This window comes from Gekko japonicus, unplaced genomic scaffold (genome assembly GCF_001447785.1).
Source record: "Gekko japonicus isolate JY-2015 unplaced genomic scaffold, Gekko_japonicus_V1.1 scaffold105, whole genome shotgun sequence".
NCBI classification, from domain to species: Eukaryota; Metazoa; Chordata; class Lepidosauria; order Squamata; family Gekkonidae; genus Gekko; species Gekko japonicus.
Genome location: NW_015167532.1, coordinates 1,896,366 through 1,922,464, shown reverse-complemented (window position 1 = coordinate 1,922,464; position 26,099 = coordinate 1,896,366). Strand labels below are relative to the sequence as shown.

At 41.8% G+C, this 26,099-nt stretch overlaps 1 protein-coding gene across 1 annotated transcript in view; it reads right to left on the bottom strand.

Moving 5' to 3' along the window:
* The window catches only part of RBM33 (RNA binding motif protein 33), a gene marked incomplete at its 3' end in the record, with an annotated part of 94,125 nt that overhangs the window by 56,417 nt on the left and 11,609 nt on the right, over positions 1–26,099 (bottom strand). The window contains exons 3-8 of the mRNA XM_015413439.1: positions 17,230–17,308; positions 15,290–15,338; positions 13,626–13,702; positions 12,249–12,561; positions 10,556–10,678; positions 4,266–4,437 (exon numbers count right to left, since the gene is read on the bottom strand). Coding sequence (XP_015268925.1) covers positions 4,266–4,437; positions 10,556–10,678; positions 12,249–12,561; positions 13,626–13,702; positions 15,290–15,338; positions 17,230–17,308 — 813 coding nt within the window. The remainder of the gene's footprint in view (positions 1–4,265; positions 4,438–10,555; positions 10,679–12,248; positions 12,562–13,625; positions 13,703–15,289; positions 15,339–17,229; positions 17,309–26,099) is intronic.

Genomic DNA, 26,099 nt, shown 5'->3' with positions numbered 1-26,099 from the left:
GTTGTCACTGTGTAAAATCCCTTTTGAAAAGATCTTGCAGCCAGTGTTCCCTCTAAGCTGAGTTAGTGTGAGCTAGCTCACAGCTTTTTAGCCTCCGGCCCACACATCTTTGCCTTAGCTCAGGAAGGATGGCGCCAGAGCAAACTAATTCATGCAGTAGCCAAATCGCTCGCTCACCCCTTTAATACCAGTAGCTCACAAAGTAGAATTTTCGCTCACACGACTCCACAGCTTAGAGGGAACATTGCTTGCAGCCCCTTTTAAATACTCTCAGATGTTATTTGGCTTCTTCTGGGAGGCTATTCCAGCTATTACTGCAAAGGTAGGCCGCTCTGGCCCCAACTCACCCCCCATTTTATACTTGAGGCTCTGTAGTCTACCTCATCTAAAACCCTCCCAGGACAAGAGAGTTCCCTTTCTCTTTGCAAAGGCAGGAGATGCCTCCACTCCATTCATGGGGAAAAATATTTAACATATTTTTGCCAGCACAGACGCAGCCTTGGCCGCAGGATTCTTTCACACAGCTAATGCAGTGAATCAGCAATTATTTTTCTAGTGCCTCCAAGTGTCAAGATTAATTTTGCCACCCTTGGTAATAAAATGGTTTCAAACGACATCTTTAATCAGCAAGTAAGAATGCTCTCCTCCAATAGAGACAAGCTGTCACAAAAGGTCACCAAAAAGTGACAGGAGGGAAATTACGTTTGTAATTTCAACTGAAATATTAATTTCTCTTTTTAAGTGTTTTCTCAACTTATGCCTAGATTTTTAAAGTAAGGGAACGTGGCTATACAACCGAGTTTCATTTTATACCATTATTCCTATTAAGAGCAATCAGTCCTGAGAAAAAGTAATATTTGTTATGCCACTTCTGCTACATACTTTACTCTTATTAAGTTGACTCCTAATAGACACCAATTATTGCAGATTTTGAGGGGCTCAGGGTGACAATGGTTTATCAAAGAAAAACTTGGCTGTAAATCGCACAATTAAATAGAAGACTTAAAAATACTGCATTTAAAATTCTTTGCAAAATGTAGCAACCATAGCATACATACCAATTAAGTGCCTTTAGCTTACACGTCTAAATATGCTACAGAATTTTTCAAAGTAGACTCCACATGAACCAGACTAGATGGAGCCACTGTTTTGTCACAATAGCTGCTCTAGTTTATTAGGAAGTTTCTATGCTCCCTCTCCAAAGAACCTGCTTGAAGTCGCTTACTAAGTAAAATGTAATAAAAACATAAAATGCCCTGAAAGTAAACTGTATGCAAAAACAGCATGAAACACCCAGCATTAAAAACAGCATAACACATTGAGCGGTCTAAAGTGAGCCTCACAACAGTTCAGACCAGAAGCCTGAAAAGTTATGAGAAAAGATCAATCCCTTAATTAAAATTACAGAACCTCCCCAGATAAAGGGACTCTTACAATGGGAATAGGTACAGACAGCTAACATGCATCGGTAATGTGCATAAACCTCTGTAACCCTGAACGCTTCTAGCTTAGCAGAACTCTGGATAGCATTCCCCAGATGTTCCATTATCTGAATAAGGAGTGTGGATGAATTGCCTTACAGTTCAAAAAAGCCAGCAAAAAAGAGTGGATAACGGCTACACAATCCCAGGCAACTAGTGTCAATGAAGCCTAGAAATCTGACATCATTATTCAGCCTAGTGCAGAGATGGCATATAAAAATGTAATGCTGGTCTACAAATCAAACTGTTGCCAATCCCTGGCTTCAATATCCACTCTGTTCTCTGCCTTGCATACTAAAATATCCCAACAGAGCTCCTGCACATGCCGCTTCTCTGCAAAAGCACAGCTTCAAATGAGAATCAAACAAGGACAGGTCATAAGAGCTTAAAGAAAGGCTTAGTGGATCAGAAACCAACAGGCAGTGCCCTCCTGTATTGGAAACACAAAGTGAAATAAACGTGTGCTTTCACCATAGAGAGTGCAAATGCTCCTACACTGTATGACAAATGGGTCATATGTGACGTGCCCGACAGACATTTCTAGCCTACAAAGTCAACCCACGAAGTGCTGTTGGATTACTTCATTTATTTACGATATCCAGCTACAGTTCTGTCAGAGCAGTTTATAAAGCAACAGGGAGGCATAAGAGATCTCCTTCCACCGGTCTGCCTGGCCAACTTTCACCTGGCTCCACTTTGCAGGAAAGGCAAGGGGATACAAGGACACCCCCCCCCCCACTTCCACTAATTTGCATTTGTCAGCTGCTTTGAGTTTGATTAAGGCAGGATATAAACGTAACAAATAGCTCAAACTACTAATCCTCCTAGAAACAGATGTATAAAAATCAAAAAGTAATAGCACAGTCACCAAAAAAATAATAATGGTTAAAGACCTGTTACAATAAAAGTGCCTTTAACAACTTTCAAAAAAAACAGCTAGAGCAGATGACAAGACTTCCTAGGGAGAGGCATTTTAATGTTCTGGAGACACCACAGAGAAGACCAGGATCCTACTGCATGTTAGCATCCCAAAATGACAGAACAGTGCATCAATGGCAGGTCTCAAAGCTTCTGGGTGGGAGTGGGAATCAAATGAGAGAAAGCACACTCTGAAAATATGACAACTCAGACCACTGAGGTCTTTAAAGGTAAAACTGGAACCTTCACTTGGGCACAGGGCAAGAGTGATACCTAAAGTAGGTGCTTTAAAAATAGGTGCAATATACTTTCATCATCTATGCATGTCAATAACTTGGAGCTGCAGCATTCCATACCAAGTGACATGCCCAGGCTGTTTTATAGGAGCCAGTTCCATGAAGAGGGCATTAAAGCAGCCTAAAGCTGGCAGTCACCAAGATATGAATGAAAACAGAGAGGTCACAAATAGAGCAGGTGTTTCAATCCCAAGTTTGTAAAAGACACTCTGGGTCACAGCCATTACTTGTGCAAGAGCTAGATCTTCCAGAGAGTGTGTGGTCCTGTCCAGGAAAAGTGGTTGAAGCCCCCAACTGACATCAACTCTATGCCGCCTGAACTGAGCATATCCTTAACACCATTATGCGGTACAACTGTTCGGGGAAGCGGCCACCACATATCTGATGAGACAGAGAAACAGATATATACAGCCATTATCAGGTGAGCACACACACGCCCTCATGTTAAGTGGACGCGGGGCCAACTGAAGGGCCATGTCTCAGTGTGGGCGAAAAGCAGAATATAAATGTTTAAAGATACCTGAATGTATCATTTTAAACATATAACACATTAGGATTACAATCCACTCAACTATATAGAAGTCTGTGGGCAAACCAGAAGCCTCCTAGAGGTCTGTCATTCACGAAACTCCAAATCATTCCCTTCTTCTAATGTATGCAACTTTTGAATCAGATTTTTGCATAAGATTTCAGAGAGCAACGTGCCTCACCCACGGCTGGGTTAACTTAAAACAAGATGCAGCCCTGAAGCTGCCGCACCCTGGGATAGATCGGCTCCCAGCGCAAATTCTGTTTGCCAACTCTACAATGCCTTTGGTATTGATCTTGATGCTGAGAATTTTTCAGAAGGACGCTTGTTTGCATGTACTCCCTCAAGATGACACGCTGGGACTGTAAATAATTCATTAGTGATCCTGCCGGTTCCACCTCACTATGATGACAACGTGAATCTTAGATTTCTTTCAGGTCTCATCGTTAATCAGCCAATCCTTCCAGGGGGGGGGGAGGAGAAAAAGAAAAGATACCCCCATGCTGAGCACACATCGTGTGTCACCCTAGAAGAAAACCTGTTTGTTCTCAAATTACGAATGACAAGACACATCCAGATATAATCAGAATGTGTTTCTTACATATGTAAAACTGCCTTAAGATCTATAGCTTATAAGCTAGTCATGCTTTTTTTTTGCACACTTTTAAATCTTTTCCCTTTAAACAGCTTCCCATTTCGTATCCAGCAACAGTTTCAGACACAGTCAACACTATCTGGAATTGAATCATCCTATCAGTGCCAAGCTAAGAATAATATGTTTAGGAAGGAGTCTTACAGTACAGCATCTAGGCCCCACTTTGTACCAAGGCAGCTTACAAAAAAAAACCCGTCTAAAATAACCATCATAAAATACTCCAGCAGTTAATACATAAAGAAGGCATTCTTCTTGACACTAGAGCAGATGCAAATGGCAATTAATGAAGATTAAGACCAATTCACCTTCTGTTTGCACCATCTTAACCTTTGAGAGCAGCACATTATTTATAACAGCTACAATTTTAGCCCCTCCCCAAATCTTACCCAAGGTTTCTGGAATGTTTCTCCGTTCTCTTGTGACATCTGATAACCTAATGATTGTTCCTTCTTTCCGTTCAGTTTTGAAGCGTAATCGACCAGACTCTTCATCATCATCTTCTTCTTCATCAGACTCTTCTTTAGATTCCTCTGGAAGTTCCAGATTTTCTATAACAGCCTGTAACATAATAGGACGTGAATGAATTACTAACCTGCCAATTTTCTTCGATGCAGAAGAGTTGGGTGAAGGCTAAAGAACATTATCAGGAGTGTAATTCACAGCACTGCATATGCAGCACGCTATGTGCAAAAGTCTCCTGAAGATCCAGCCATCTTAAAGGAGGTGATCATAAAGCCCAACTTGAATGTCCTCCCTAGACCAGAAGGTGATGTGAAAGAACTCTGCCCGAGACCCTGGAGAGCCGCTGCCAGTCTGAGTAGACAATACTGACTTAGATGGATCCAGAGTCTGATTCAGTATAAGGCAGTTTCATGTGTTCATGTGACCCAAATGATCTGTGGAATTATAAGGTAGTGGCAGACAACCTTTTCTGGGCAAACTCCTTGAATGCGTGCAGGATGGGCAGTTCTGTGCTTTCTTAGATGATTTTGGATTATCTTCCAGATCCATTTCTATTTAGCTTCTAACCTAGTTTTGGATTAAACCGCTTTAGTTGCCTTGAACGAGAGGCAGGAGTATGGCCTTGCTGCTACTTCTTGACCATGCAGCGGCTTTTGATTGTACTGTGGTACTACATTCTGATTAAGGTGGCCAAGATAGGAATCGAGAGCACTGCCCTCTGGTGGTTCCAGATCTAGATGTCCAATCAACAGCAGACAGGCGTGCTTCCCGGCAACTGCCAGACCACCGGCCACAAGGTTCCCTTCTCTCTCTCATACAGTTTAGCATCTATATGACACCACCGGGAGAGGTTATCCAAGGATTTGGAGATATTACCAACATGCTGGTAACATTCAGTTCTCTGTTTCACCTTTTCAGCCAAATCAGCTGAGACAGCTACAAAGTGAGGTGGCATACAGAATTATCCCCCTCTAAAGAAGGTAAAGGTTCCCTTGCTCGAAAGCCAGTTGAATACAACTCTAGGGTTGCGGTGCTCATCTCTGTTTCAAAGCCGAAGAGCCAGCGCTGTCCGAAGACGTTTCCGTGGTCATGTGGCCGGCGTGACTAAACCCCAAGGCGCACGGAACGCTGTTACCTTCCCACTGAAGTGGTACCTATTTATCTACTTGCAATTTCTTGCTTTCGAACTGCTAGGTTGGCAGGAGCTGGAACTAGAGACGGGAGCTCACTCCGTCATACGGCACACTCGAGTCTCAAACTGCTGAACTACCGACCTTCCACAGCCTGCAGTTCAGTTTCTTAACCACTTGAGCCACCGCAGCTCCTCTACAGTTTCACAAATTATTCCAGATTACCTACTTGGGTGGTATTTCTTCTTGAGCGACCTCTTTTCTAAAACTAGTTTTTAACAGAAGGCTACAGCACTTTTGATCGCGTAGGAACACACGGGCATTCCAAGCAATGATCAAAGAGGCTGGACACAAATGTTTCTGTTTTAAAACCTCCTCATGTTCTCCTGGCTCATCGTATCGCCTAGCCGGTCTCCTCCTCTTAATCTTGCCTGGAGTTATGTGCAGCCAGAAAGCTGCTTTTCTCTGCAACACAGAGTTGTTGCCCAGACTAAACCGGCAATTTCTGATTTCCACTTTCTGCTGCAGACCCCCTACTCCTCATGCCATTCCTCAGGGTCCCATAACTCCCCAAAGCAGCGTTTCAATAGAGCGGCTGGGCTACAGTGAGGGGAGAGAGGCAGGAAATCTCCATTCCACTGACGAAAAATGTACTCCGGATCCAACTCGGAAGAAGTAATGAAAGCCACACTCTGTTAGGTCTGTCCTATGTGGAAATAGGACAAAGTGTGCTACGAAGTGCAAAGGAAATAGGACAAAGTGTGCTATGAAGTGTTGCAATCTTATCAGGCAGAGCAACAGAGGAAGAAGAGGGTGGCTTGGCTTGTTCCAAGATACCGAAGCCATTGGTATAATGGGACTACAAGAATATCATTCAAGGTTATGCACCCTTGGGAGTTACGCAACCCAGTGCCGTGTTGTTCACAGGCTATGCTCTTACTATGGACTGTTCCGTTAGGAATGCTTGAACAAGACACGTTACTTACACTGCAATCCTAAATAGAATGACACCCTTTTAAAGCCCACTAAATTTAATGGACTTCGAATGGTGTAGCTCTGCTTAGGGTGGCACTGTGTAGCTTTAGCTGAATTACCTTCGAGACCCGGCAAAGGTTTTGTTTACAAAGAAAGCACAACTAGAATTCATTTTACACATCACCCCGATTCTATCCAACAGGTTTTATATGTCCCTCCTCCAAATTTTGTGCTTCGGCTTGCTTAATAAGGAAGCGCATGGTCATATCTTGTAAATTAACTATGCACATAACATGGAATTTAGTTTATAACGAGGCTATGATCTATATTTTTTTACTGTATGTACACAATGCTTTCTATGCGTTGCTGACTTGGTTGATTATGCCATTGCTGGCTGATCTATGATAGCTATAAAGCACGGAACGCTGTTACCTTCCCACTGAAGTGGTACCTATTTATCTACTTGCAATTTCTTGATTTCGAACTGCTAGGTTGGCAGGAGCTAGAACTAGAGACGGGAGCTCACTCTGTCATGCGGCACACTCGAGTCTCAAACTGCTGAACTACCGACCTTCCACAGCCTGCAGTTCAGTTTCTTAACCACTTGAGCCACCGCAGCTCCTCTACAGTTTCACAAATTATTCCAGATTACCTACTTGGGTGGTATTTCTTCTTGAGCGACCTCTTTTCTAAGACTAGTTTTTAACAGAAGGCTACAGCACTTTTGATCGCCTTGGAACACACGGGCATTCCAAGCAATGATCAAAGAGGCTGACAGCTCCTCTACAGTTTCACAAATTATTCCAGATTACCTACTTGGGTGGTATTTCTTCTTGAGCGACCTCTTTTCTAAGACTAGTTTTTAACAGAAGGCTACAGCACTTTTGATCGCCTTGGAACACACGGGCATTCCAAGCAATGATCAAAGAGGCTGGACACAAATGTTTCTGTTTTAAAACCTCCTCATGTTCTCCTGGCTCATCGTATCGCCTAGCCGGTCTCCTCCTCTTAATCTTGTCTGGAGTTATGTGCAGCCAGAAAGCTGCTTTTCTCTGCAACACAGAGTTGTTGCCCAGACTAAACCGGCAATTTCTGATTTCCACTTTCTGCTGCAGACCCCCTACTCCTCATGCCATTCCTCAGGGTCCCATAACTCCCCAAAGCAGCGTTTCAATAGAGCGGCTGGGCTACAGTGAGGGGAGAGAAGCAGGAAATCTCCATTCCACTGACGAAAAATGTACTCCGGATCCAACTCAGAAGAAGTAATGAAAGCCACACTCTGTTAGGTCTGTCCTATGTGGAAATAGGACAAAGTGTGCTACGAAGTGCAAAGGAAATAGGACAAAGTGTGCTATGAAGTGTTGCAATCTTATCAGGCAGAGCAACAGAGGAAGAAGAGGGTGGCCTGGCTTGTTCCAAGATACCGAAGCCATTGGTATAATGGGACTACAAGATTATCATTCAAGGTTATGCACCCTTGGGAGTTACGCAACCCAGTGCCGTGTTGTTCACAGGCTATGCTCTTACTATGGACTGTTCCGTTAGGAATGCTTGAACAAGACACGTTACTTACACTGCAATCCTAAATAGAATGACACCCTTTTAAAGCCCACTAAATTTAATGGACTTCGAATGGTGTAGCTCTGCTTAGGGTGGCACTGTGTAGCTTTAGCTGAATTACCTTCGAGACCCGGCAAAGGTTTTGTTTACAAAGAAAGCACAACTAGAATTCATTTTACACATCACCCCGATTCTATCCAACAGGTTTTATATGTCCCTCCTCCAAATTTTGTGCTTCGGCTTGCTTAATAAGGAAGCGCATGGTCATATCTTGTAAATTAACTATGCACATAACATGGAATTTAGTTTATAACGAGGCTATGATCTATATTTTTTTACTGTATGTACACAATGCTTTCTATGCGTTGCTGACTTGGTTGATTATGCCATTGGTGGCTGATCTATGATAGCTATAAAATTAAGTAATTTGTGTTATGCAGGAGGGGCTTTAAACATGCTTAAAACAGTGGTCCACCACTGGTTTTAAACACTGAGTGAATCAAAATGACTGAAGGAAACATTAACAAACCTGGGTGAGGAAGGGCTGTGTTTTCTTTCGAAAGGACATGGGGGGGGGGGATTGCCTACCTGTCACACAATCTAAGATAAAGCTCCAACTTCCCAGTTTAAAAGAACCTGAGAACTAGGATGAAGAGCCTTAAATCCAAAAGGTAATATAATCCTCTGCCTCAAATATTGGCAATGAAAGAGAAGAGTGGCAGCTGGTCTCGTCCAGAAGAGGAAAGGAAAAATAAATGCGTCAGACAAAAATGAACTTATTGCTCAGGTGATAATTGGTCTTCTCGTGGACAGCTGCCCTAAGTCACTCGAAAATTTCCTGTCTCCATCTCCTGGCATGACATCTGCTTAGCCAAAAGTCTTGAAGTGTCAAGTGTCGGAACTCTTGCACTATACAGTATGTGGCATTTTCATTAAAGGGTCTGGCCTGGCTTGAGACGGCAGGTTCCTTGCCTGTGTGGCTCTCTTGGCACGGAGAGGGAGGAAACAGTCCAGGAAAAGTGACGCTTCTACTGACAACTGTGCAGAAAACTGGCTTTATTGAGAACTGCTGGCTAAGAATGAAAAATATTTACCAAGCAGAAGATCAAAGATGCCTCTCAGATCCATTTCAAAGCTTTGGAGTGACTCAAAAAAGGTACTTGTGAACACGGTCCAAGATAGCAAATGTGCTAGATGAACCTCCTTTTTTTACGGTAGGTTCATGGCCAAGTGGGATTTTGAACCATTCCCCCAAGCCTGGCCTGATCATCTCCGTCCTCCTTTCAGGGACAAGTCAATTCCCACACAGACGCAAAAGGTAAAAATGCAACAAGGGTCTGGTAACATCATGCAGGATGGTATAGTAGTTGCATGTTAGCTATGCCAGTTTGGTGTAGTGGTTAAGAGTGGCAGACTCTAATCTGGAGAACTGGGTTTGATTCCCCACTCCTCCACACGCAGCCAGCTGGGTGACCTTGGGTCAGTCATAAGTTCTTTCAGAGTTGTTCACTCCTGAGCAGTTCTCTCAGAGCTCTCCCAGCCCCACCTACCTCACAGGGGGGTCTGTTGTGGGGAGAGGAAGGGAAGGAGATTGTAAGCATCTCTGAGACTCCGAGTGATGGGTATATATCCAACTCTTCTTCTTCATCTATAGCCTGACATGAAAAAAGTAAGTATTCTTTACCCTCAGCCATGCTGGAAGGCCAATTTGCAGGCATAGTGTATTCAGACAGAGTTTGTAAATGTGGATCCGGTCAGCTTGAGTCCTCAGAACATATTTTATTGGAGTGTGAAATCTGGTCTGGTTTGAGAGAAAGGTACTTGTCCTCCCTCTTAACAGATTACGTGAATTTACCATCTCAAAAAAATCTTACAGTTTTTCCTTGAAGATGATTGGAAAACTACCCTAGCAGTCACTAAATATTTAGCTGTGGTGATTGCCTGTAAGAGGGCTGGATATCAATATGTTCAAGGCCTTTGAGTCAAAAGAACAGCAAGATAAGAAGTGAAGCATTCAATCACTATGGAGTGCTACTTAACAGTTTTGAATTCTAAGTCAAGGAAAACAGATGTTTATTTTTCAAAGCAATTCCAGGTATTCAAGTAGCAAAACAAGAACAGCTTCAAATTTCCAGGTCCTGGGCATTTCCCCTTCTCTCTTACCACAAACTTAAACTTATAACACTAACTTATATCAACAACCCTAAAGATAACACTGGTAGGGTAAGGACGAAGAAAAACTGTTTGAGGCATTTAGCCACTGGTGTATAGCTGCAAGAACTGTGACCATCCCGACACACAGCTTGACACCACAAAAGAACATGTTTACGAAAGGAAGGCTAACACCAGGATGAACAGAAGAGGGTTTTTTTGTACTATTACACTTCAAAGATGCAATATCGGTGTCAGGTTTGCTCTTAATGTAACCGCACTGAGTGAATCAGTGTCAGGTTTGCCCTTAATGTAACTGCATAGTGAATTTCAGATTCTCTTGACATCCCACCCCGAAAGCAATATTCTCCTTCAGAATTTCTGCTCTTCAAAAATACCTCTTCCGGTTCATTTGGAGGAGTCTGGCTGTCAGCAACTTGTTCTAATTCTTCTTCAGCTACGTATTCTTCTTGCTCTTCCATTGCTTCCTGCTCACCATAGGACTGCATATAATCTTCATCCTAGAAAAAATTGCAGGTTCTTAGTCCCCCGTTCATTTATTAGGGACCACATACAGCTGTAGAACTCTTGATTTCTTAAGTGCAAAAGTAACCGAAAGCAGGCGGTGGGCTCATGCCTTCCTTCCACCCAACCTAAGAGGAGGAGAACCTTGCCTCCCCCAAAAAAGACCACCACTTGGTGCGGCAGAGATCTGTTCTGCAGAACACTTCTAAGGGGGGGGGGGGAGCTACTTTCTTCAGACTCGCCAATCTCACCCTTTAAACAAGAAAACAGTTTCAGCAGTTAACAGCTGCAAGGCTGGAAAAGAAGGACTGGCCCATTACGCACCCCTCAGCGACCCACTTAATAATAATTTTTATTGCAAATATTTTTGAGAGCTGTTACAACTGAAAGGCAGACTATAAATACATCACAACTCTCCCCCTTCTACCTCCATAAGCCATGTGGGACAATGCAGAACAGGAAAGGGAAGTGGGAATTTGCACATGGGCACACCATCCCGCAGCTCGCTGCCCATCTCTTAGGAGAGCAACATTACACTGGGTGCCCTGGGCCCAAGCAGCGTGTCCCAAACTTTACCACAGACATATAAGAGAAGGCTACAGCAACAACTAGTTTAGCTGAGTATAAGCCATTCCAATACATTCAGTCATCTTTTCACTCTGCAATCTGTGAGGTTAAGTCAGACACAACTAGTCATCAAACAAGTATGATATTTTCCCCTTTGCAACTGTTTCAACTGTGGGGATGGATGGATGGATGGATATGGTCAATTTAAGAGCTACCATAAACCGCTATAAAAATACTTTTGCCACTAATTTATCTAATTGTTCTTTGTTTTTCTCCAGCATTACAGGCAACCTAAAAATCCTAACAAACCCAACCAGCTGTCACAGTTAGACTGTACAAGACATAAAGTAAAATTAAATAGTTGTCCATTGACCTGCTAACACGCAATTTTTTTTCTTGTGAAATACACTGGTTATAGCTATGGTAACAAGCGTACTTTCAACTAAAGTCAAGGCGAGCTCCTCAGCAAGCCACTTAAATGGGAACAAATTATGCATATGACATTTTCTGAAGTAACCTCCAATCTCTTTATTCAGGTTTAGACAGTTCTCACTTACAAAAAAAAAGGATGAATGAGCAGGACATCAATCACTTTCAAATATTAGCACCTTAAAGATGTCTTTAGCAGGTCAATAATCTTTTCACCTTCGAAGGACTTTATCAGATTTTGTCTAAAGCCTGGATAAAAGCTTTTGCATTAAGTACTTCTAACAATTGGCTGTGCGTCTCCACCACACAAAGCTGTTTTCTTCCTTAAGGATACAATCCTCAAGGTCATGATTCTCAACTGCCTTCCAGAATGACAAAGGAGCATTACCTACAGCCAAACAAGCTGTCAACACAAACTTTGTCACAGCCTAGATAAAGAAACTGGCAGACAGTGATAATAGGTCTAATTTCCCCCCCATCCCTAGGGAGGTAAACAGATTTCAGATCAGTCTAAAAACCTAGACACGTGAAGCAATGTTATCTCAGAAAACACAATAGAAGGAAACTCACTGGAAATTCATCTAGCGGTTCATTGATTTCAAGATCTAGCACTTCGTCATTATAAATCCCTTCTTCTCCCTGGTCTTCACCATATTCTATTTGGTCTTCTGCTAGTTCGGCCTCTGGGCCTCCGTATTGCCCCTCTTCTGTGTACTCTTCCACGTATTCTTCGGGAACATCCGATTTGTCATAAGCCAGCTCGTCTTCCCCTTGTTCGTATTCTGAATCTTGTTCGGTGGATGGATCGTTCCCTCCCTCCGAGAGCTCAAAGGATGTAACCATGCCAGATGTAGCATTAAGACTAACAGCAACATCCTGGGCACTGCATTAGGATAAAATACAGAGGTTTGGATGAAATCAACAGATCTGCTACCCATTATTTTGTGGGCAGGGTCTGAGGAGCCTGTACACTGCCGGAAGCATTCACAGTTTTCTTCATTAGCCAGGAAAAAAAAGACAGGCCACGTGTCAACTTGACTTCATGCCACGAACACATAATGCATACTTATATCACAGCTTATCACCAGCTGCAGGCTATTTGAGCAGAGGGATCAAACCAACCAGATGGTCTAACAGGTTAGGTTGGCAAGAAGTTCTATACAGTAACTGAGCAAACTTGCTTTCAATTTTAATTCCCATTCTAACAAAAGAGGTGCAGCATGAGAACCGCTACTATAACATTAGCTTCTCTTTCTTTACTATATCAGATCTTAAGTTTTTATTTACAATTCATTGCTTTCTCCTTAGGATCTAATGCTTCTTTGAAGCATCTTTAAAGGATGAGTTTGAACAAACTTTACTGGAACCTGCATGGAGTTAGAAAGCTTACATTAATGCCAGCTGCCTAGAGTCTCCTATCCAGAACTGCACTAGCAACCAAAAGCTCAGCAGTTTCTGATTTGGTTAGCCAGCTAAAAAACCATGGCTACAGTAACTTTGGTTTAATCTACTTTGCTTTCCAAAGCAATAAGGAACAGCTCTCCAGTTTTCTTCGTTCTTTCTCCAATAACTATGGTACAGGGTATGGAGATGAACAAATCATATTTCGAAAAAAGCTGATTCCTAAGAAAAATTCAAAGTAGAAGATAAATTCTCAAATAGAGCTAACACAGCATTATAGAATGCATCTACAAATCCTACTACTCTCTTAACCCATTTAAACTTGGGCAGAAAAATGAATTTGTATTCAAAATATCACCGATAAAAGCTGCTTATTTTAAAATACTGCTTTTATATAGCTCTAGCACTTGTGCGTGGACACACCTCTGTTCAGGGTTAAAGTACATTACATTCACTGCTGTAGCATTCAAGTAAAATTCACATTCAAGGGACTGAACTAGAAACCCAGTTACTTTTATTTGGTTTTTAAAAAAACAAAACACAAACCTGAAATGTTGATCCTCTTCATTATCGCTCTGCAGAAGATCATCATTCAGTTCTTCATCTGACATATCTGACTGAGTCTAAATTTTAAATTACAGAAAAATCGTCCTTGAGATAACCCAATATATAAAGGTCTAAACAGAGTAGCAAAGATGGTTGTTTTTCAGGCTTGAGACATTTTTACAAGGTATTATCAATATCAATCAAGACATTATCAATACTGCTTTTGTTCTGAACATCAGTGCAACAAACGCCAATTCTGAAAAATCTATAAATCAGCTGGTTGAAGATTTCACAGCTCCTGAAAGAGAGGCTGCATTCAAATATCAAAGCAAGATGCAATTAAAGTTGGACACAAGCACAGTTCGCTGCTGTGCTCACATGTGCCCCTCCCCCCCACCTCCCACTTCCAGCGTACAGAACTTGAATGAACACTTCCCGGCTGGATGAAGCTCCAGTTCACCATGACATACAAATACAGGCACCTCAATGAATTGTTAGTCTGCGTACTCCAAACAAGTCAGTGTCGATTCTTGGCTTGTGTGGTATAAACAAGCCATTTAAGGTCGTAAATCCAGATGTCACAGAAAACTGGCGCTTGATCAAATGTGATATGTTTCCATGCTAGAAGAAGAAAGGAAGGTAGGAGGAGTGACAGGCATGCACAACTACAGCCGCAAACTGTGTTTGTGCCCAGGGTTTAAGTGCAGCTTGTGGTGACATCTGAATGCCACCTGAAATGTAACTTCTAATAGTGAGCCTTGGAAACAGGGGCCACATGGGGCTAGATCTAGTCAGATTTTTCACCCAATCTCACCAGACTCTTTATTACAGCACCATGTCACCTGACTCTTCTACCCAAGCATGCCCCAACTCCGTACAACCTCAAGTGTAGCCTTTTCTGGTGGTCAAAGGGGATGAGCATTCCATACTTTTTCACCAGCGGGAAATCTGGTTGGATCCAACCCATAGCCTCATTAGAACATACAAAATATGTACAATGTTTAGTCCCCATGAGATCCACTCCAGTGGCCCAGACAAACAGTAAGTATGACCACGGATAGGAACCAAGGACTCTTCTACACAGCAGGAAACCTGTTTCTGAGGGAACAAAGCTCCTCACTTAGTGGAAAAAAGAGCTACAGAAACTTATTTTTATATAACCACATATCTGAATATTTAAAACTGACTTCAACCTCCAAACCACTCTCTTGCTAACTCCAGCTAAGAAGACAAATTTGTTAAGCTCCCAACACTCCTACCGCGAACTAAGTTATGTGGCTTCTATGGAAGGGATCGCTGAATCTTCAGCAACAATGGCTCATATCTCAATGGCACACATTAAGAGTGATCAATAAAACATATGCACTTAGTACATTAAATCAGTATTGCTGGGCAGAAGGAAGTAGTAGTTAAATTGGCAGATGTAGACGCATGTTCCAGTTCTACCTTGTTAAACACCTTCATTGTAGAGGAAAACAAGCAGGAAAAGACCTGGAGACAGATAAAGATGCGAAGGAATGGATGAAAACTGGGGGGAAATGGGGGGAGTATCCCCCACAGGACACCCCCACCTTTTTCCAATGGAAGAACTGGGGAATTTAGCGGTGTAATAAAATACTCCTATGAAATAAAAGCACTTTATGAACCAACTTTTTACAACTGACCTTTTTCCCAGTCAGTAAATCTTCTCCTAGCAAGTCATCATCCAGTTCACTGCAAGAAAAAACAAAGACAAACACACTCTTGGGAATAAGCTCTTTCTGAAGGAAGGATTTTATATGTAATAGCAATACACTCTTGAAAAAGTTAAAGGAATCCTTCAGAAGGCATACAGTATAGTCTCAATTTAAGATAACAGGTAGGAACATAGAATAGAATACAGCACTCAACTTCCTCAAAAGATTAATTATGGGTACAATTTTTCATTTGCCAGCTATTCCTCAGTTTACATATAGAAATGTTCCAGGATTCCAATGACATTGTTAACTAAGTTCAACAAGATGGTAACTTCAGATTTTCTGAGGGGAGAGAATGCTTAAAATCTACGAGTTCATCAACATTGTTAGGAAGAAAGTATTTGTTAAAAGCCATATGGGGCTCTAACTGATTGCACTTTTAGATAGTTAATGCTCCTAAAGGCAGGGAAGAATTCAACTAAGAAACACAAGAAATAAAAAAAAGAAGCATACTCCAGTCTGATTGCAATTCATAGTCGCAACATTTGTACAGGAACCACTGCAGATACCACTAGGCATCGGGTCTCTTACTCCAGCCATTAACGACCAAACTCCAGCTGAGTATAAGAAAGCTGAGAAGGCTTGAGGGAGTAAATGCAGTAAGTCACTATTAGACAGAGTATTTTAGTCTTAAAAGTGGCCTCATATGACTTACCTACACCCACTGAGATCCTCATATACCTCGCAGGGGCTGCACTATCTTCTCAATCCCTACCAATTCTTAGCCATTTGTTTTCAAGACTACCATCTCTCCCTTCTCCAATACAACTCTGCATAATGGGCAGGAAATTAAGGTTCAGTCAAACAAGCATATCTTACTGGGAAGGAAGCACTTCAATGTGCTTCCAGATTGCCCATGCAAAGGAACACCTTGGGGTAGAGACCTGCAACAAGACACACTTCGGGCTGCATATGGCTCCAAAGCCCTCTACAGCTTTACCTGATACTGTCTTGTGCTATTTTCTGCAGTATATTATTTGTTTAAAACATTTCTATATCTTCACTGCAGGTACCTACACTCTCATCTGAACCTACCTCACAGGGTTGCTATAAGGATAAAGTGGAGGAGTAGAGACTGATATAAGGGGCACTGGGTCCCTCCTGGGTAGGCAGGGTACAAACGAAGGATGTACACAAGCATACACTTCATTAGCATCTAAATGTGTACTTTTTTAAACAAAGAAAACAAACTAGAGACAGCAGAATGGAATTCCAGAAAAAAAAACCTGATCATGAAATGTAGAGGTGTGCACTTGGTATAAACCGAGCCAAAACCCCTCCCATCCAGAAAATACCTTATCGATATTTTCCAGGTATTTTTCCAGCCAATTACCAAGTGGGCTACTGATTCAGCTATCCAAAAATAGCTGCCCCCCCAAAAAAAATCCCAAAAATATTCAGGATTTTTTGGGGGCCTTCCCTTTAAACACCTTTCAAGTAAACTTGCCGCTTCTGGAGTTCAGTCTCAGTGCGGCTTGCAAAAGGCATTTAAGGGGACTGCATTCCCTTTAAATGCCTTTCCCCCCTCCATTGAAAATAATGGAGGATGGGGGGACCTTCTTTTGTGGCTCACAGAATTGACCCCCTGGTTCACTCTTTTTGAAACTTGGGGGGGGGGGGGTTGACGAGAGGCACCAGCAGTCTCTAAAAAAACACCCCCAGATAAACCCCGATTGATTCTCCATTATAGCCTATGAGGAACACTGACTATAATGGTCCCCCTAGGGTATAATGGCGCCGAAGAAATTCAGCAATCCCGAATGTTTACCGAATCCAAATACCATGCCAATACTGAAATTTGGGGATATTGAGAAATACTGATTTATGCTCAAACCCCAAAAATACCCTAGTGAAATTCATTAACTTACCTGTCCCAGTCATCATCTCCAGCTCTCCTCCTCCAAGATCTTTCTGCACCAGGCTTATCAAATTGATCGAAGTCATCATCTATTAACAACATACATTTATTGACTTTTACAGTAAGAAAATGCACCAACTGTAATGCACCAACACATCTTGATGCTCATCAGAAATGGATTTTTGCCCAGCTTCCCCACAGCACTGTGGTGCATTTGTACAACTGGTAAGGTTTCCTTGGATTTTCTACCATCTTTCTACTCTGAAGTTTTGCAAGAAATTGCAGCAAAACATGGGCAGCTGCTGCATAGATAGAAACGTTTGGATGTTCCCGGTCCAACCCACAAAGCAGCCATTTTTCCCATAGTAGCTGTTTCCTCATCCTACTACAGAGTGTTTTCTTTTTTAACCAGAGATTTAATAGCATTCTATCAATATCCTGTTATACCAAAATACACTTCAAGCTCTCTGAATTCTTATGTTTCATTTTTTTTTTAAGTTCTAGCCCCTTTCCCTGCAGAGATATACGGGGTGAGGCATCCTCGATGAAATAGGCTACTTGCTTTTTAAAATGGAAGACAGGACCTCAGACAACCTGATGCATATTTTAGTATAACAGTGTATTGATATAATGCTATTAAATCACAGATTTAAAAAAAGCTACCTGGGAAGCCCCATCGCCCCTCCCAATATCTGCAGCCATAGCAGCAACAGGGAAATTACACAAGCCTGACTTTGGGTGACTGCATGCTAGACCTTAAATCCTGGTTCAAGCCTGTCCCCAAACTTACATACTACACTACACTCGAGTTCACCCCTGTAATTATCTTGGGGTATTTTTTTTGTTTCCACATTACATTGAGGTCACCCCGGTTTTGTCCCACACTTGTCCTGGTATAAACGGACGCTGTTATAACCAGCAATAAATGCAAGGTATTGTGTCATGAGTTGAACTCTGATAAAACCAGGGATGAGATCCAAGTGTGGAAAGGACCCTTGTGTGGAAAACACCTTTCCCTTCTTTCTGCGTTTCTGCTTTGCAATGCTCCTTCACAAGAATAAGGCAACTCTGCTGTTCTTTAAACCTTTTAAGAAACTACAAATGAATAAAACATTTTACATGTAGACTTTGTTTCAATCCAAACAGCAATACAATTAGCAGTAAAAGCAAAAAAAGGCAGTGCACTGTTTACCGAAAGTAACATATAGCTCAAAAATGAAGGATGCACTAGCTGCTGAATTTCTGAGGACTGCTACACTTCAGTTGCTGTTTACATATTCTATTTCAATAATCTAAAACAATGAGGCAGAATCAAATACAGAACTCCTGACATACCCATGAACAGAGTCTAACATATAGCACAGGCTTGTCAATAGCCACTTGGCTGGTCCATCTTCAGGTGAACTTTACAAAATTGCTTCTTTTAAGCCATCATTGCCACAAATGACTAAGATAAGCACATTCAACAAGGCAACTAACTTTTGGAAAACTTTCCACAGACTGGAAACATTCAAGCTACATTCCAGTTCTGAAAAAGGAGATACCAAAGACTGCGGCAACTACTGGACCATCACATACATTTTTATTCAACAGAAGTGATGTACAAAATTTTAAAAAGACTTTTGCAATATACAGAATGAGAAAGCCCAGATGTTCACACTAAATTCAGAAAAGGAAGAGGCACTAGAGATTATATTGCTAATTTATGTTGGTTATTGGAGGATACCAGAGAATTTCAGAAGAAAATGAGTTGATGTTTTACAGATTACAGCAAATCTTTTGACCGTGTGGATCAGTGAAAACATGAATGGTCTTAAAAGAAATGGGAATGACACAACATGTGATTGTTCTGATGTGCAACCTATACTCTGGATTAGAGTCTACTGTTCAGTCAGAATATGGAGAAATAGGAGGCGGGGTTTACAGCGCAACTATGGCGGACACCTTTCCCGAGGCTCAGGGAGGGCGCTCCATACAGCAGCGGAGGGGAGGGGTGCCGCTGGATCGGCACCTCCATGGGGGGTTAGGGAGGCCCCACAGGCCATAGGGCTTTTGAGGGTGAGCCTCTTTTCCTGCTATCTGCAGGGAAATTGAGGCTGCCCTCCTCCCTGATGGTCCTCCCTGCTGTCTGCGTCCTCTTAGCGAGGCACAAGATGTGCCGACCCAGTCAAGCGCAGGAGATCTGGCGAAGGAGCGATTATGAGCATGGTCAAGAAATAATGAACTGTGAGTTAAAATGAGCGAACCGTAAACAGAAGCATAAATCCCCCCCCCCCGAAACCTTTCGAGCGATTGGAATCCTGCTGAGAGGGGGACACCTCTCGGACACATTTACATAAGCAGAGGAGGGAAGAGAGAGAGACACACACACAGAATTGTAAACAGATACTTTGAAGCGAAAATCCCCCCCCCAAACCTCTTGAGTGACTGGAATCGTGCTGAGAGAGGGAGGCTTCTCTGACGCATTTACATAAGCAGAGGAGGGAGGGGAGAGAGAAAGAGACAATTTTAAACGGATACTCGGAAGTAAAAAGTTGTGGGAGATATCCATGAGTATTTAAGCGATTAAACAGCGTGTAAGCGATTTTCAGAGCCAGGGAGAAAACGATTTTATATTGGAATTAAAGTGTAAAAATGGTGGAAGTCAGTGAAAACAACTCCGAGAAGAAGGGAAGTGAAAGTTATAGAACTCATAGCAGAAGCCACCAAGCCGATTCTTGAGCAACTTGTTGGTATTAACCATCAGCTTGCCAAGATAAATCAACAACTCGTGTCCCGGCAGCTGCAGTTGGCAACAATAGCAGAAAAGATGGGGCTGTCAAGGCAAAAGAGATGGACACTAAAACTAACAGCGATCTCAAAGAGACAAGGAGGGAAAGCATGAGAGAAACAGAAAGATTTACAAGGACTTAACTCCTTCCCTGCAGATGTTTTTAGAAAGTGTCATCTTAAATTTGGCTGATAGAAAAGAGTTTGAACCTGACCTCAAGATCAAGAAGCCTGTGAGATGCCACTGGGCCCTGAGGATGAGACTAAGAAGGAAGAGGCTTAAGATTGGTGGTTTTATCCCTTTGGAGACGGAGGAGGGTTGCAGAATTTCAAGTGAATGTCTAAGAAGCAATCAAGACTTTAAAGAGAATTAGCATAGATGTAAAGGCGGAAGGACTCTAAAAATTGCCCTTACGAAGAGAGCTGGAGGAGATGCTCTGGAAATCTTCTCATAATAAGTAATAAACTAACACATAAGCTTAGAAAGACAGGATCTCACAAAGTATATTGTTTATTAAGTTTTTTTTTCATTACTAACTGCAGTTTAACAGGGTAATGATCTCCTACTCTTGGGTTTTTAGTTTAGTGTGGGTTCCTTTTCTTTCTCCTTCGTTGCAGTCCCCCTTCCTTTCTTTTCTTTGTAGTTTATGTAGTATTATAAAAAATAAAAAAATCCCCTCCAGGGGTCTTAAAAATAAAAAGAATATGGAGAAATAGAATGGCTTCCAATTGGAAAAGGTATCAGACAAGGACATATTTTATCTCCCAGTCTGTTCAATCTAGATGCACAACATATCATAAGGAAAACTGATTTAGAAAAAACTGGAGAGAAAATTGGTGGAAGGAACATTAACAATTTGAGATACACAGAAGATACCACATTACTTTCAAAATCAGTAGAGACTTGAAATGACTACTTATGACAGTTAAAGAAAATGCCAAAGCAGGATTACATCAAGATCATCAAGAAAATCAGGAACATAAAAGTAATAATAACTACTGAGGATTTAAACAACTTCAAGGTTGACTGTGAAGACACTGAAATTAAGGAGTTTCTATTCCATGGCTCAGTCAACCTAAATGGAGACTGCAACCATAAAATCAGAAGGAGATCAAGACCAGGAAGGGCAGCCATAAAGATCATTAAGTGTTACTGGAGATGAAGATCCAAATAATTCATACTATAGCACTCCCTATTAATATTTATGGACATGAAAAGTTGGGAATGAAGACATCTGATAGGAAGAAAACAAATGTGATGTTGGGAGAAAGTTTTATTGATACCATGCATCTCCAAAAAGATAATTAAGTGGGTTCTTCATCAAATCTTGCTTGAATTTCTCCCTAGAAACTAATTTTGGTCACATCATTGGTAGACAAGAGTCACTGGGAAAATATAATATTGCAAGGAAAAGTTTTAGACAATAGGAAAAGAAGACCTAACGCAAAACTGATTGACTCCATAAAGGAAGCCACAGGTTTCAGCTCGTAAGACTCAAGCAAGGCTGTCAGTGATAGGTCATTAATTCACAGGGTCACCATAAGTCAGAAGCAACTTAACACATTAACACAGGAGATGTTTCAGTGTTGTTCTCAAAACTAAGGACTAAAAAAATCTAAGGTATACTTAAGTCATCTTGGTTTCTGTCAATACACTTAACTTATACTTAATTTTCCCAGAGCTTTCGCTCACCAGCTATGTTACTTGATATCCTAACACTGTGACAGATCAACATGCACAACATTAAACACAAATTAAGCCTAATCTGTATTAATACCAAAGCGAGACAGCAGCCTGTTAAGTGGCAGAACAAGCATTTCCTACTCAAATTCTGCCCATTCATAGTTTTCGATAACTCTTCCCTTCCTTCCTCCTGTGAAAGGTGTTCCACACACAAACAGGAGTTGAAAAGAAGAAAGACTGTTCTCAGCCCCCTGCAAACAAGAAGTTGGAGTCTAAGGGCTCCCCTGCCTCCTTTGCTTGTGGGCTGCAGAAATCCCCTTCTGCTCTTTTACAGCAAAAGCAAGCCCAAAGACCTCATTTCTCAGAAGGAGAGCATGAAAACGGGGCACAGAAGCAACCATTCTTGCACCACCATCTCATTGTATGGCCAAGGGAGGGTCAACATATTAAAACCCTGCATGTGATTTTTTCGGCTAGGCCTACTATACAGGGTTGCAATTGTAAGGTTAAAATAGAGGAAGGAAGGACAATCTTGTAAGCTGCTTCAGATCTCCAGCAGGGAGAAAAGCAGGATGCAAGTTCTGTGTATGGTCTGCTTTACATATGTGAACATCTGGGGGGAACCAAACAAAACTGGGGAGAAAATTGTTTCTTCTTTTTTGCCAATGGAAAAAAAACCTGGAAAAGTGTTTCCAGTTCTTATACTGTACACGTACACAACATTTTCAATATGTTTTGTCTTACTGAACTATTTTGGCTATATTTAATAACAGTTAACAGTGGTTTTCCAATCTTTTCAAGTATGTGGACCCCTTAACATCATAAAGCTCCTACAAATTCAGTAATACTTTTAAATGAATCTATATTTTAATCATCACAACAGCATCTACATACATTTGTAAAACATATATGTCCAAGACATTATTTATTCAATCTATAGAAGGTATGTTTATTTATTATACTGAGCCACTTAATGAGATGCCTGGTGCTGTTCTGCAGCTTTCGGGAGTAGAAGTCTGGTTGAAGGGTAGACAGTACAGACTAATGACTCAATACAGTATAAAAAAGCTTCACATGTTTGCATACTTGGGAATTATTGGTTTAGCTGCCTAGGATGACCCCTTTGCTAATACAGTTAAAAGTTAGCCTGTGCTCATGGGATTTGCTTGGATGACCAATGAGCTTTCAGTTCTTGATGGAACAACTAGTGGATGCTCATTTATTTTGATTTTAACTCTGCTTTTCAGTGGTTAAGCTGGCCCACAAAGGAACTCACAGGTATCAATGTAACACAAAACATGGTTAAAGTACAATGCAAAATGTTCCTCGTGGAGAGAATTCTCATTCATGCTGGATCCAGCAATCATCGCAGACGCCCAGTTGCTCCTCAATGGCCACAGCACATGGTTTGTTACTGCCACAGTATTCTTTACCTTTCAGTTCCATGCTTTCCATCCACCCTCTATTATAGTATGATGCGTATGCATTTAGACATGCACACTGTAATACAAGGCAACAGAACAGCCCATCCCAATCCTGAGTATGTGTATTTCCTTCTCTTCATTTGTCACAATAACAGATCAGACAAGACTGACACAGAGTCATCCAGCACACCTACATACAATAAAATTTCAAAGCCATCTAATAGACTGCTTTGAACAGCATGTGTGTAAGTAAAGTGTCATCAAGTTGCAGCTGACTGATGGCAACCTTGTAGGAAGAAGAGGTTTTTTTAATACCTCCTTTTTCTCTACCTTAAGGCGTCTCAAAGCAGCTTACAATCTCCTTCCCTTCCTCTCCCCACAAACTGTGACTGGCCCAAGGTAACCCAGCAGGCTTCCTGTGGAGGAGTGGGGAATCAAATCCAGTTCTGCAGATTAAAGTCCGCTGCTTTTAACCATTATGCAATGCTGGCTCTCAGCTTCTCAGGGTTTTCAAAGCAAGAGACTAACAGAGGAGATCTGCCAGTGCTTTCCTCTGCATAGCGACTCTGGACTTCCTTGGTGGTCTCCCATCCAAATACTAACCAGTGCTGACCCTGCTGAGCGTCTGAGCTCTGACGGGATCAGGCTAGCCTGGGCCATCCAGGTCAGGGAGATTTCAACAGTACAGAACAATTAATAAGACTTAACCGGCGGCTTCCATTTTAAACATAACGAGGTGCAAAATCTAGCCACCATAAAGGGGGTTTTGTTAGAGCAACCTGAAAGGACGGAAATATAAAATTCAGCATGGTCACATACTTTCTCAGAAACTTAAGTGCCTGGCTGGATCAGAACAAGATCCAGTCCAGAATTATCACCAGCAGCCAATAGACGTTAGATTAACTGCAATCTAACTATGACGCACTGGCCAATTTTTCTCCCAGCAATGATGAACTTAGCACCACGCAATACTTTTAAAGTAGTACTAGAAGAAGCAGTACTTCCTGTTCCTGTACATTGACATAACAGAGAGAGGAAAGGAGGGGTGCTCAGAACCAGAATGTAAATACAGCTTATTTCCCCTTCAAACAACTATTTTAAACATTACATCGGAAACACAGCAAAAAGGATGCATGGCTTTTTAATGCCTACAGCTGTTCAGATTTTATCATAAGATAAGAGGAATCTGCAAATACAGCTTTGATAATGCTATCTTGTATCAGACAAGGAAGTGCTATGAAAGTTACACACAGTTTGTTCCAGCTGCCAATTTCAAGAGGAACAGTCGTGTGGGACAGCCCATGTGGGACAGAGAGGCAAAGGCTCGGAACATAACTGGGGGCAGAAATATTCAGAAATAGCTCCCCTGGGATTTTGGGGGGCCGGGAAGCACAGTAAAGAAAAATCCAGTGAAAGATTTTCTCCTTCGCAATGAGCAAAATTATTATTCAAAACATTACTATGCCACCTTTCTACTCAATTCTAGGTCCTTGAAGCAGCAAACATTAAAAAGCATTTAAAATTCAGATGTATAAAAATTTAGCAGAATTAAATGTAAAAACCCATGTTAAGAAATGCTATTTAAAATGTATAGCATAAAGATGTTTACGCAAAACGATCTACAGCATTACATAATGCTAATTCCTATGACCACTGTGGACATATACAGCACATTTTCAAGGATATATTTACTTAAATGTGACTTTCATCCCCAATAAATTTGCTAAACTGTTTCTACTATTCAAAAGTTCAACATCTAAAACACTGAACTTTTTACCTAAACCTGTTGCTAGTCCCGCTGTGACGGTATGGTTGTGCCACATAACTTTTATAGAAAACCAAAGTAAGTGTATGATTTTCTATTTTCAGCTTCTGATTTTTTTTTCTTCCTCTGTGAAGGCAGAAACTAAGATAGATGTGCTAATGCAGCACAAGAGTACAGAGGTTTGTAGCTCTTTTTGCTACCCAGATTAAAAATGATGTGTTTTATGTTAACACAGTAAAATTAGTTGAGGTTTGATAAGTCCCACACATATTTAAATTTTCCCTAAATTCCATTTTCCCTTAAAGACCTGGGGGGGGGGGGGCGCACAGATTTTCCCTCCATGGCTTCAAAATTCCCAGAAATTTGGTATTATTGGAAGGAGGAGACTGGATTTATACCCAGCCCTTCACTTGGCGTCTCAGAGCGGCTTACAAACTCCTTTCCCTTCCCCTCCCCACAACAGACACCCTGTGAGGTGGGTGGGGCTGAGAGAACTCTGACACAAACTGCTCTTTCAGGAACAGCTGTGCCAGAGCTTGTGACTGACCCAAGGTCACATCAGCAGGTGCAAGTGGAGGAGTGGGGAATCAAACCTGGTTCTCCCAGATTAGAGTCCGCAGTAGCTGCATGAATAAGCAAGTTATAGCTGGGCAAATACTCTGATCAATTGTTTGCAAAGCAGTTCTGATCACAGTAATGCGAAGCAACTGTGATTTCTTTGACTCCTGGTCTCTGAAACGTTTCATCATCTACCTTCAGAGTAAAGCTCCTACTGTCGGTATGTGACCTAATATTACTGAAAAGCTCATTTGAGACTACCCCGGGCAATGTAACTGCAAATAAATCATGAAGTACTCAAATTCATTTAAAAAACAGTCTGGCAGGATCTCAGGCAGCAAGACTGGAAACAATTTAATTTCCTAGGAACCAGCCCTTCAGAGTAAAAGAAATGTTTCAAAAGGTCTAAATGCCAAAATTAGTTCTTTGAGCGTCTGAGACTTTGAGGCCTGGCAGATAACGCATGAGAAAATTCATCAGACCTTCTTTACAGGGCGTGATGAAGACTAACCCAGGGGTGTCAAACATAAGGCCCGGGGGGCAAAATCAGCCCGTCTAGGGCTCTTATGCGGCCCACGAAAAACTAGTGCAAGGGAGGGACCAGGAGACCGCTCAGGAGGGAGTGGGCGGAGCCACTCCGATTTGGCTTCAGCATGCTGGAACAACTTCATCTGCCGCAG